The sequence below is a fragment of the Aplysia californica genome, unplaced genomic scaffold, assembly GCF_000002075.1.
Source record: "Aplysia californica isolate F4 #8 unplaced genomic scaffold, AplCal3.0 scaffold00066, whole genome shotgun sequence".
Classification (NCBI taxonomy): Eukaryota; Metazoa; Mollusca; class Gastropoda; order Aplysiida; family Aplysiidae; genus Aplysia; species Aplysia californica.
Genome location: NW_004797336.1, coordinates 1,817,632 through 1,829,801, shown reverse-complemented (window position 1 = coordinate 1,829,801; position 12,170 = coordinate 1,817,632). Strand labels below are relative to the sequence as shown.

Sequence of the window (12,170 nt, the reverse complement as noted above, 5' to 3'; positions counted from 1 at the left end):
ACACACACACACACACACACACACACATACACATACACTCACACACACACACACACACACACATACACACACAACTCATTCTCTAACGCTTTTTTTGCGTCAACTCTATCACATTTGCCAGGAGATCGCAGACATCTTATGATTTATTAACATTTTGATGCGTTGTTTGTCAATATTTTGTGTTTGGGGGGTCATCGGCACACATATGGTAATCTGTAATTGGGAAAAAATAGAACCGATTTTAGACCAAACAAAGATGTAGTGGACTATTGATTTAAAAGACCTGTCTCTGACAACATCCAGCCACCAACAATAGTGACTCTGAAAAGAAGCAGAAGGATAAAATAAATCAGGTTCTCCCTTCCCCAATTCCCGGCAATACCGGTACCTCATACGGTAATGGTAAAATAAAACACATTTTCATACAAAACTGTAGACAGAGCCCAGAAATTAAAGTGTACGAAAAAAACCCTCAAACAAAAAGAAACAAAAACAAAACGAAACAAAACAAAAACAAAACAGAAGTGCGTACATACTGACAGCGGGTGGTTGAAGGGCGCCGTTAGTAGATCCCACTTCTCTTTACTTTCCCTTCGTTGTTATAGTCTGTCTGTCTCACTTTTTTCCCAGCACTAAATGACCATTATTGTGTGGATGTCCTCCTCTTTATGAAAACAAACAAACAAAACAGGCTGACAATAAGAAAGAGAAATTCCCACACAAACACAATTAGGGAAGTGGGTCCCAGCTTACCACCAGCAGCGCCATGTTAAATCCTCTGCACTAAGTGTTATGAGCTAAGCTTTCCGTGTTGGTCCTTTGTCCTTACTTTCAGCTACTTCAAACTGACAGTCCCCGGGGGTTCAGATCCCTACTCTTATCGTGCCCCATGTCTTCTGGACTTTTTACATTGGTGTCTTTTCTTTCGACTGAAGCAACAGCGCTGTATTTGTTGTTGTTTCAGCGTGCAGAGTTTGCTTGTTTGTTGTTCAGGGGGTACCACCGCCTCCCTCCGTCAGGTGTCTCGTTAATCACTTAATGAGCTAATTTCTGCATGCAACATCCACGAAGAGAAGGTACATAAATAGTGAATATCTAGACAGCAATTAAAACCGTAAAAGTTAAAGGGATTCTGGTTTGTTTTGTTAATGTCTTGTTATAATTTTTCTTAGAGTGTCACATTTCTTACCCCCACCCCCCCCTCCCATTTTCTCAGCTTGTGGACTTCTATAATATATAGTATCAGTTTGTTCCCGAATATATTAATATCTCATGTACATTTATATGTTATACATTCTGGTAGTGCCGCGTTGCTCGCAAGCGTCTGTCGACAGATCCAGTATTGTCCCCCCACCGTCCATATTATCTGGGTGGAGTCTTAGAGCGTGTGTGTGTGGCGGGGAGGGTTATTCTATTTTTATCATATCACCTTTTTTTATCCACAAAACTATTGCTATGTTGGACCCTATAACTGAAACTCAACTGATGGATAGAACTTGCAAACACCAGAATTTGTTGTCCCCCACCCTCCCCTGTCATTTCCTTGTATTGTCTTACACTGTAACCACATCAATGGTAGGTTGGAGGGCTCTTAAATGCTTCAACTTCTTCTCGGTGCTGATGCTGTTACCCAGCTACTCCAGGTGCGATCAGTTGGCGAGCGATCTTGAGGTGTTTGCCTTTCCTACTTCTTGCCCTAAAAGTAAAACAGACGGACGGACAGACAGACAGACAGACAGACAGACAGACAGACAGACAGACAGACAGGTGGGTAGGTAGGTGATAGAAAGGTAGATAGATAGATAGATAGATAGATAGATAGATAGATAGATTGATAGATAGATAAATAGATAGATGGATGGATAGCAAACGGACGAGGAAGAAAAATAAAGGTACAGAAACAGTCTGAGAAGAACGAACTGTCAACAAGGAAAAGTGAAAAGTAAAAGTCCATTAATTAGGTGTAAGGAGATTCCTGCAGTGTAGACAAACGGCTGAGGTTTTAGCGACGGCATGCAACTCACAGGGAAAAACGACGCTCAGCGTCCACGAGGGATTAACGTGCTTCGACTTAGCCAGTAGGTATGAAGGTAGGCAGGCCAGTGCGCGAAGCTGAGTGTGTGTGTGTGTGTGTGTGTGTGTGTGTGTGTGTGTGTGTGTGTGTGTGTGTGTATATGAGTATGTGTACATGTAGAGACAAACAGAGAGACAAGACAGACAGATGAACATTAGTGCGTGAATGTGTGCGTGAGTGTGTGAGTGCGTGTGCGTGTGTGTGTGTGTGTGTGTGTGTGTGTGTGTGTGTGTGTGTGTGAGTATGTGTGTCCATGTAGAGACAAACATAGACAAGACAGACAGACGTGCACATTAGTGCGTGAATGTGTGCGTGCGTGTGTGTGTGAGTGCGCGCGCGCGTGTGTGTGTGTGTGTGTGTGTGTGCGCTCGTTAGTGTTTGTGTGTGTGTCTTTGGTGCATGGTGTATATGCACGCGGGCGCCCGTGTATGCGTGCATGTGTGAGTATGTATGCGTGTGCGTCCATATACAAGAGGGAATGTCCAACCAGTATCTACAGTAAACAGGGAGGACAGTGTAGCGCAGAGAATCAGGAAAAAATACTAGGAAAAAACAGACGTCAGCGTGCTTGTTCATCTTTGTCTGGGAAGGCTGAGGTAAAGAAAAACACATAGACATAACTGTCATTTAGATCAAGGAAAGAGCAAAACAAAATATATACAGGAACAGCCCGGGATAGGCTACAGAAGAATGGCCTAGCAATGGCACCCTATAATCACTCCCTCTCTACACCATACTTAACATTTGTCTTTGCAGGAGGTAGGATATTTTAGGCCTTCCTGACTGGGCTAACCAAGCTGAATAGGAAATGACACGCCGGGTAACTGGGATACTTGATCAAATAGCTTTTCTCTGAGGGAATTAATCTCATGTTTTCTGCATGAAACGTGAAACAGCGAAAACCCCAACTATTATTACACTACAGACAATAGTACAATCACCTGTCTTTCCTCAAAAGTTAAGGAATCAGACAATTGAAGTAGGGAAAATTTTGACAACCACCATCATCATCATCATCATCATGAACAAAATCTGTCTATCTCTCAAATAGACGATGGGCTAAAAGCTATATTCCCAGCATGGACAGGTAGAGTTGCATATGTAGGGAAAATCTATTTACCTCACTTCAACCAGCTGCAAAAGCTTATTTGGTAGTCATGGTAGTGATGGAATAAGTGAATAAAAGCTGTATGTACCTAACAGGCAGCAACACCTTACATCCAGGGAGAGTAAAGTATAATAAACGGGTTAGCCAAGCAAATTGTTGAAAAGTTGTAACAGCGTTCCATTGAAAAAAGGCAGGAGGGGGTGGGGGGGTGGAGGGTGGGGGACAAGACTAATAGTAATAACTATGAAACAAACAAAACATCAATGCCCAGTCTCTTTTCTTCACAAAATATAGGCTAAAAACCAAAACCAATGACCTTTATAGTTGTAGGAACAAGCATCAGGTGACATAGAGGCAGTAGAATGGTAGATGAATATATAATCAGGCATGGAGACACACAATATGAAAGGACAAAAGTCATTATCATACAGTCCAGATGTTTATTTCGATATCTGGTTATGAATATATATTATCATGGTATTGTTGTCGTATAGTTCATTGGTTAGATACAGTAGCCCGTAGATATAGGCAAAGCTTCATCAGAACTCATGGACAGTGAAACAATCATTCCTTTTTTTGCCCATCTTTAACAACCCACCCCCTTTTATTCTCTCTCATCATTCTCTCTCACTTTTTTCTATACTCTCTCTTTATCTCTCTCTCTCTCTTTCTCTCTCTCTCTCTCTCTCCCCCTTTCCTGTTTATTATTTATGGTTTTGTTTCAGTAAAATATGATAAAATTTGTAAACAGGTTACATTTAGAATGAAAAGTGCTTTGCCACAATTTATTTCAGTCACAATCAAATATCATTCTGCTTTGAACTCATAGCTACCATAATACAATCAATAAGAATTTGCCAATAAATTGTAATCAATAAAGTTAAATCAACTGACGGAACCTGTTGATGTACTGATAAATTTACCTGACACATGCGAATGCACAAAATATCTTAAGATACCCTGCTAGGCCAAACATTTGCTACTGCTTCATGTAGTACGATATTCTTTCATTAAAACCTCTTTCCAGGTATTTTGAAACCAAGAGAGGGAAACAATCGACAGAGTTTACCATATACTAGCAGAACCCTTTTGGGAGTAAAAAATATGTTGACAGTGCGAATCAAAATTAAACTTTCAGTAATATAAAAAGTATAAACCTAATAATCAGACAGACAGACAGACAGGTGGGTAGGTAGGTGATAGAAAGGTAGATAGATAGATAGATAGATAGATAGATAGATAGATAGATTGATAGATAGATAAATAGATAGATGGATGGATAGCAAACGGACGAGGAAGAAAAATAAAGGTACAGAAACAGTCTGAGAAGAACGAACTGTCAACAAGGAAAAGTGAAAAGTAAAAGTCCATTAATTAGGTGTAAGGAGATTCCTGCAGTGTAGACAAACGGCTGAGGTTTTAGCGACGGCATGCAACTCACAGGGAAAAACGACGCTCAGCGTCCACGAGGGATTAACGTGCTTCGACTTAGCCAGTAGGTATGAAGGTAGGCAGGCCAGTGCGCGAAGCTGAGTGTGTGTGTGTGTGTGTGTGTGTGTGTGTGTGTGAGTATGTGTGTCCATGTAGAGACAAACATAGACAAGACAGACAGACGTGCACATTAGTGCGTGAATGTGTGCGTGCGTGTGTGTGTGAGTGCGTGTGTGTGTGTGTGTGTGCGCTCGTTAGTGTTTGTGTGTGTGTCTTTGGTGCATGGTGTATATGCACGCGGGCGCGCGTGTATGCGTGCATGTGTGAGTATGTATGCGTGTGCGTCCATATACAAGTGTGAATGTCCAACCAGTATCTGCAGTAAACAGGGAGGACAGTGTAGCGCAGAGAATCAGGAAAAGATACTAGGAAAAAACGGACGTCAGCGTGCTTGTTCATCTTTGTCTGGGAAGGCTGAGGTAAAGAAAAACACATAGACATAACTGTCATTTAGATCAAGGAAAGAGCAAAACAAAATATATACAGGAACAGCCCGGGATAGGCTACAGAAGAATGGCCTAGCAATGGCACCCTATAATCACTCCCTCTCTACACCATACTTAACATTTGTCTTTGCAGGAGGTAGGATATTTTAGGCCTTCCTGACTGGGCTAACCAAGCTGAATAGGAAATGACACGCCGGGTAACTGGGATACTTGATCAAATAGCTTTTCTCTGAGGGAATTAATCTCATGTTTTCTGCATGAAACGTGAAACAGCGAAAACCCCAACTATTATTACACTACAGACAATAGTACAATCACCTGTCTTTCCTCAAAAGTTAAGGAATCAGACAATTGAAGTAGGGAAAATTTTGACAACCACCATCATCATCATCATCATGAACAAAATCTGTCTATCTCTCAAATAGACGATGGGCTAAAAGCTATATTCCCAGCATGGACAGGTAGAGTTGCATATGTAGGGAAAATCTATTTACCTCACTTCAACCAGCTGCAAAAGCTTATTTGGTAGTCATGGTAGTGATGGAATAAGTGAATAAAAGCTGTATGTACCTAACAGGCAGCAACACCTTACATCCAGGGAGAGTAAAGTATAATAAACGGGTTAGCCAAGCAAATTGTTGAAAAGTTGTAACAGCGTTCCATTGAAAAAAGGCAGGAGGGGGTGGGGGTGGAGGGTGGGGGACAAGACTAATAGTAATAACTATGAAACAAACAAAACATCAATGCCCAGTCTCTTTTCTTCACAAAATATAGGCTAAAAACCAAAACCAATGACCTTTATAGTTGTAGGAACAAGCATCAGGTGACATAGAGGCAGTAGAATGGTAGATGAATATATAATCAGGCATGGAGACACACAATATGAAAGGACAAAAGTCATTATCATACAGTCCAGATGTTTATTTCGATATCTGGTTATGAATATATATTATCATGGTATTGTTGTCGTATAGTTCATTGGTTAGATACAGTAGCCCGTAGATATAGGCAAAGCTTCATCAGAACTCATGGACAGTGAAACAATCATTCCTTTTTTTGCACATCTTTAACAACCCACCCCCTTTTATTCTCTCTCATCATTCTCTCTCACTTTTTTCTATACTCTCTCTTTATCTCTCTCTCTCTCTTTCTCTCTCTCTCTCTCTCTCCCCCTTTCCTGTTTATTATTTATGGTTTTGTTTCAGTAAAATATGATAAAATTTGTAAACAGGTTACATTTAGAATGAAAAGTGCTTTGCCACAATTTATTTCAGTCACAATCAAATATCATTCTGCTTTGAACTCATAGGTACCATAATACAATCAATAAGAATTTGCCAATAAATTGTAATCAATAAAGTTAAATCAACTGACGGAACCTGTTGATGTACTGATAAATTTACCTGAAACATGCGAATGCACAAAATATCTTAAGATACCCTGCTAGGCCAAACATTTGCTACTGCTTCATGTAGTACGATATCCTTTCATTAAAACCTCTTTCCAGGTATTTTGAAACCAAGAGAGGGAAACAATCAACAGAGTTTACCATATACTAGCAGAACCCTTTTGGGAGTAAAAAATATGTTGACAGTGCGAATCAAAATTAAACTTTCAGTAATATAAAAAGTATAAACCTAATAATAATTATGATAATAATAATAATAATAGTAATAATAATAATAATAGTAATAATAATATAATAAAAATGATAATAATGATGAAAGTCATAAGAGAAAAATATAAGCCCACATAAACTTGCAAGGAAAATATATTAACTTTAGCCTTGCTGTATTTATAAATATGAATCAAAACCTTTATGTAACATGTACGGTTCCTTGAAAAGATATTATATCACAAATAATAATCAGGTCTACATTATCACCAAAAAAATTGTGACGGTCCAGTGGTGAACACTGCTATCAATGTTTACAAGCTGGAGTAACCTGTGCACTTTTTATTTCGTGGACCTTGTGCTAAGGGCAGAGCAAAATCCATTCCTTAATTTCCAAAATTTGTTTTATGTTAAAGCAGCCCACTAGATACAATATGAATGAATTTTAACAGAGAGTAATTGGTGCCTAAAGTTTTCAAACTTTAAAAGATTAGTCCATTCTGTTACAATGTGTACCTCAATATAGTGCTGATTAATGCTAACAAAGAGCAAAAAGTATAAATATCGCTATACTGAAACCTCACTTACTTACACAAAAGCTTTTAAATCTGTTAATTAAAACACAGACGGTGCCTCCAACATGAAAATGAAAACAAAAGTGTTCTGCAGTTTTCAGTTGAATAACTGAAATGTAAACTTCGTTGATACAAAGGAATAAATTGCATAGACCACAAAATCCTTCATGAGACATATGAATTTTTATAAAGTTTCGTTGCAAATTCTCATCACAACCAGAACTGTTATATATGTGAAATTAGCAAGTTCTCAAATTGTTCAAATGCAAATTAATCAAATTATAACAGAAACTTGCTCCCCCAACACACTCACATACAGGCAAACACATGCATGTCCACAAGTATCTCTGCATATTTGGTCCCTTATCAATTTTCAGAGGTTTGAAGGCCATCAATCATAATAAACAACTGCCATATATCATTGCTTATAGGATGCATTTTTTAACCAAAAGAATCAGTCTTCAAAATTGCCCTGCAGCTTATCAATGAGATAAGAAAGTTGTCATCCCTACAGCTGATTTGTTTGGTTATTAATTCAAACTCCAAATAATAATTCAGGTCATGGTGCTTGCTGCATCTTATTTGCATCCTATACACAATGATATACGGTATATATAATTACTGCTATAACATTAAATGCAGACAATGTAAACTCAGTTGGAATAAAATTACACTCTGACAACTTTTGAGGTCATGGAACAACTGAATTTGAAAGCAGCAGAGCTTGAAGACCACAAAAAGGCAAGAAACCCTTCCTCAATCATTTCTTGTATTGCCTGCCTGGCCTAGAAGAATTGAAATAGTTGAAATTGCAACAGAAATTTGAAGAAAAGGAATAATCCAACCGATAAAGATGAACAGTTAAATTAAATCAAGAAATTTTAGTTTTGTATCATCTACAGCATTCTCAAATCATGCAGACTACAAAATTGTCAAACATGCCTTCACAAACTTAAAAAAAACGTAAAGCTGTACAACAATGGAATATAAAGCTAATGTGATTGAAAGCAAAAAATATTAACTGTGTCAACACAAAGAAGATCTACAGAACAGTTTATATGTACGTGGTATATGCAAAAAAGTTATACAAAAATATACAAAATCACAACCATTGATGAACCTGGCTCCAGGTGGAGACATATTTACCACAGGAAATCATTGAAACGGAGAGAACAACAAAACATCAGCGCCAGAGACAGTTGAGCTGCTAGTGCTCCTCATGTTTATGACATAATACAATTTAGTTACTGCATAGCTTGGTCAAAACAAATATCCACGAAAACAATGACAAGCACAGAAAATATGTTTAAGTGATGGTTGTTTAATAGTTGTCCAAATATACTCAGTAAGTGAGACGATTGTCCACTCAGAAGAGACAAACGGATGCATATTTAAGTAAGAAAGTGTTTTTTTTCCTGATCTGCTCACACATGGCCATGGAACTAAAGAGGAAGAAATGAAACTTGAAAGATCAGTTGGAAAGACAAGAAGTTGAGACAGGGAAGGGGTGCAAATTTTAATTCTTAACAATTGAAGCAGCATGGTAATGGCTATTGGCAAAGATATCTGTGGTACTTATTATTTTTCATACTTATTTGAAGGGACTTCTTATTGTTAAGGTTTGAGTCCAGCACATCATTGCTGAGGGAAAATTTGTTAATGCAGAGCATTTAGCAAGTTGGGTTCTTCCTGACTCCATACACAGTATGCCTTAAGACAGTCTCAGGCTGTTTAGTGGGTTATTAGAGAAGGCTTGGTAGTGAAGGTATCAAGAACATTTAGACTTCTGCATAAGATGCTTCAATGGTTCAATTACTGAGTATGAATCAAAGTTGAATGTATCAGTGTGAAAATGGCCCATAGGATGCCTGAATGATGAGACAATAAACAAGAGAGACATTGTTCTTAGCTCTGAACTGAGTTGTTGGTGCTGTAAGACTTCATTATTTTGCTACAGGAGTCTACACCTGGCTCTGTCTGTCAGCCATAAATAGCCCTATAGTCAGAGATAATATTTCAGTATACACAAAAACCATGTGATCTTTACATATGTTTCTCAGGTATCACCAGCCCACAGTAGGCTTCTTCAACATCACAGAATACAAGAGAACAGACATTATCATACAGATTCAAGAAATACACAAATCATAACAGTCCCTGTTTATATGGTTTACATACAAAAAGCTCTTTAAATAAATATTCACACAAAACATATGGTTAGTATAAACAGGATGTACAGAGTGTGACAATTCAGCTGTTAACAAATACAATCTCTACAGATGCTTGATCAATATGCTAATGACGTCGCACAGTGATGTGAACTTCTCCATCATCAAGGAATTTTAGGTGGTTCCATGCTTCATAGTGTCTCATGTTTGTAAAGTCTACTCCATTGACCTCCAAGATCTCATCCTTCACCTTCAGCTGTCCACATTTTTCTGCAGGACCTCCTGCAGAGAGGAAAACAAACAACATTTCAATCTTTAAAGCAGAAACACAAGAGAAATATTCTTGAAAATACACAAGCAGATATCACCACTGATTGCCTTCTTTTCTTTGTACCGGTATGTAAAAAAAGGCTTATAACAAATAGATAATCTTTAAGGACAACTGTTTCCTAATTTGCAGAGATACTCAGTATGCCTTAAACAACATAGCGTTAGAATTTCGTTTTATAAGCCATTTTAAGAAACGCCCTGCATTATCTATTAAACAAGTGAAGGCATTCTGTGCGAGATGTTTGCTAAACATGAACAAAAACAATAACAACATTCAGTATTTCATCCACTCTACTCTTCCATTAATTTATTTTATTGACTGGTCAAAGTGCTCTGTTTCTCCGTCATAAAAAATAAGACTCTTTCCTCAGAACCCCCCCCCCCCCCCCAAAATAAAAAGAATCCTGTACTTTCTTCTATTCTCACCGATACTAGACTTCAATGATTATTTTGGGTTGTTTCAAGAAATAATTTTTAAAATGCATACAAGACGGGGGGGGGGCTCTCGTGGCCTAGAGGTTAAGGTGTTCACCTCTCATTCAAAGGTCTCGGGTTCAAATCCCGGTAGCGAACGAAAAATTTTCTTCTCTCAAATTGTCTCCTTTCACCTCCTTTCCTGCTCTCTAACAATGTTCTGTCATCTGCTTTCGTCTTCAATTTCTGCCCCACCCCCTCACCTCCTTTGCCCCCTCCTCTGGGGTACTATTTTTACCGAGAAGACCCAAAAAGACCCGAGAAGACAGCCGAAAAGACCCGAGAAGACACTAAATGACTCGAAAAGACATACATGGTTTATTTATTTATTGTTTATTTATTTGTCACAAACAGATCGATAATAATACCCCCCTTTAAGCAAATGAAAGAAATGAGTATTTAGGCTAGGACAGATGTTTGTTTTTCGACCAAAAAAAACATGGTACATTCAGAGGACACTTCAATACGGTGGGGTCCGAGTCATGTCTTGTCCACGGCTGTCTAGCCTATATTATTATCGATCTGTTTGTGACAAATAAATAAACAATGAATAAATAAATCATGTATGTCTTTTTGGGTCATTTAGTGTCTTTTCGGGTCTTCTCAGGTCTTTTTTTTTTTTTTTTTGTCTTTTCGGGTCTTCTCCGTATAAATAAGTGCCGCTCCTCTGGGCTCCTGATTCTTTCTGCAGCCTTTCTACTGCTAATCTTTGACCCCTTCTTACTGCTGTCTTTCAGCCACACCCCTGGTCTTTTGGAAGGAAAGATCTACACCTAGCCTTCTCGGACAAGGGTGAAAAATCTCGGAGGTCCCGTGTGCAAGTTGCGCACGTTAAAGACCCCTTGGTGGTCTAAAAACGATAAGAGTAGGCTTCAGTCGCCACCCGAGCAAAATTCAAAATTTCCTACCAATCGAAAATGTTTAATGCGTCCCGCGTGCTCATATGACCTTACCAAAACACAAATACAAGACAGACCACTGCTTAATTAGAAGGTTTTATTTCCTGAAAATGCATCCTAAAAATTAGTCCCCAACAAAGTCTTTCAAAAGCGTTTATCTAAAATTTGAAATAACATCTGAAAATGAGTCATACCTAACGCAGAAAATAAAGAACAAATTTGTGGTATAGATTTGTAGCTATTCATTGGAGTACTAGCAGATGTAAGCTGAATCTAGTTGAAAAAATTGATCTAAAACAACTCCTTCTCATAGTCATCTTCATTATCCTGCTTTTATCCATCACAGAGGCTCATCAGTACCGGGATTTCTTAGAAATGGACCAAAACCTTGGGAGTCCTGACTTGGTGGTTGAAGTTGAAAGGTGGAGAAGAGTAGGCTTGTTCAGGCTGTCAGCCCAGGCAAAATTCCACCAAAACGTAGAAATAGTGATGAGTACAATAAGAAATGGCATAAGGCAATGTCAGTGTCTGAAAGGCAAGGAACAGATTGGAAATGTAGGCTATCTACTGAAAAACCAGATGGACTGCAGACTGGAAAGCTTTCATTCAACTACCTCGGACTTCTAGTGACGTCGGTGGTCTAGTGGTTAGGCTCTCAGACTCTCAACCATAAGGTCGTGGGTTCAAATTCTGTCAGGGGCCTGACGAGTCCTGGGAAAGGCACTTCACACAAATTTTCCTAACCTCATCCAGGTGGAAATGGGTATCTGGCTTAAGATAGCAAAGGACCATGTCAGTTTGACAGTGTTTCAGCATATGTAATCCACAGCTTGCACTGTATGTATACTTCCCAGGAAGCTCAGGTGGTTTCTGAGTTGAGCATAGGGTATACTGTTGAGCGTGATTACATGCCATATAAATGCAATTATTATTATTATTGTTATTATTATTATTAATACCATTATTGTTATCATCATCATCATGATTGAT

The 12,170-nt window shown here is 38.6% G+C and overlaps 1 protein-coding gene across 4 annotated transcripts in view; it reads right to left on the bottom strand.

The window, feature by feature from the left end:
• Positions 1-3,608: 3,608 nt before the first annotated feature.
• The window catches only part of LOC101855326 (uncharacterized threonine-rich GPI-anchored glycoprotein PJ4664.02), a 114,904-nt gene continuing 106,342 nt past the window's right edge, over positions 3,609-12,170 (bottom strand). For 2 of the 4 annotated variants that reach the window (XR_220232.3, XR_001184687.2), the window contains exons 9-10: positions 6,757-9,759; positions 3,609-4,339 (exon numbers count right to left, since the gene is read on the bottom strand). Coding sequence is in view for 2 of the 4 variants with exons in the window: in XM_005093595.3 (XP_005093652.1) it covers positions 9,605-9,759 (155 nt within the window). In the remaining 2 variants the exon portion in view is untranslated. Of the gene's footprint in view, positions 4,340-6,025; positions 9,791-12,170 lie in introns of those variants that run through there. The other 2 variants (XM_005093595.3, XM_035968533.1) reach the window with 2 other exon arrangements.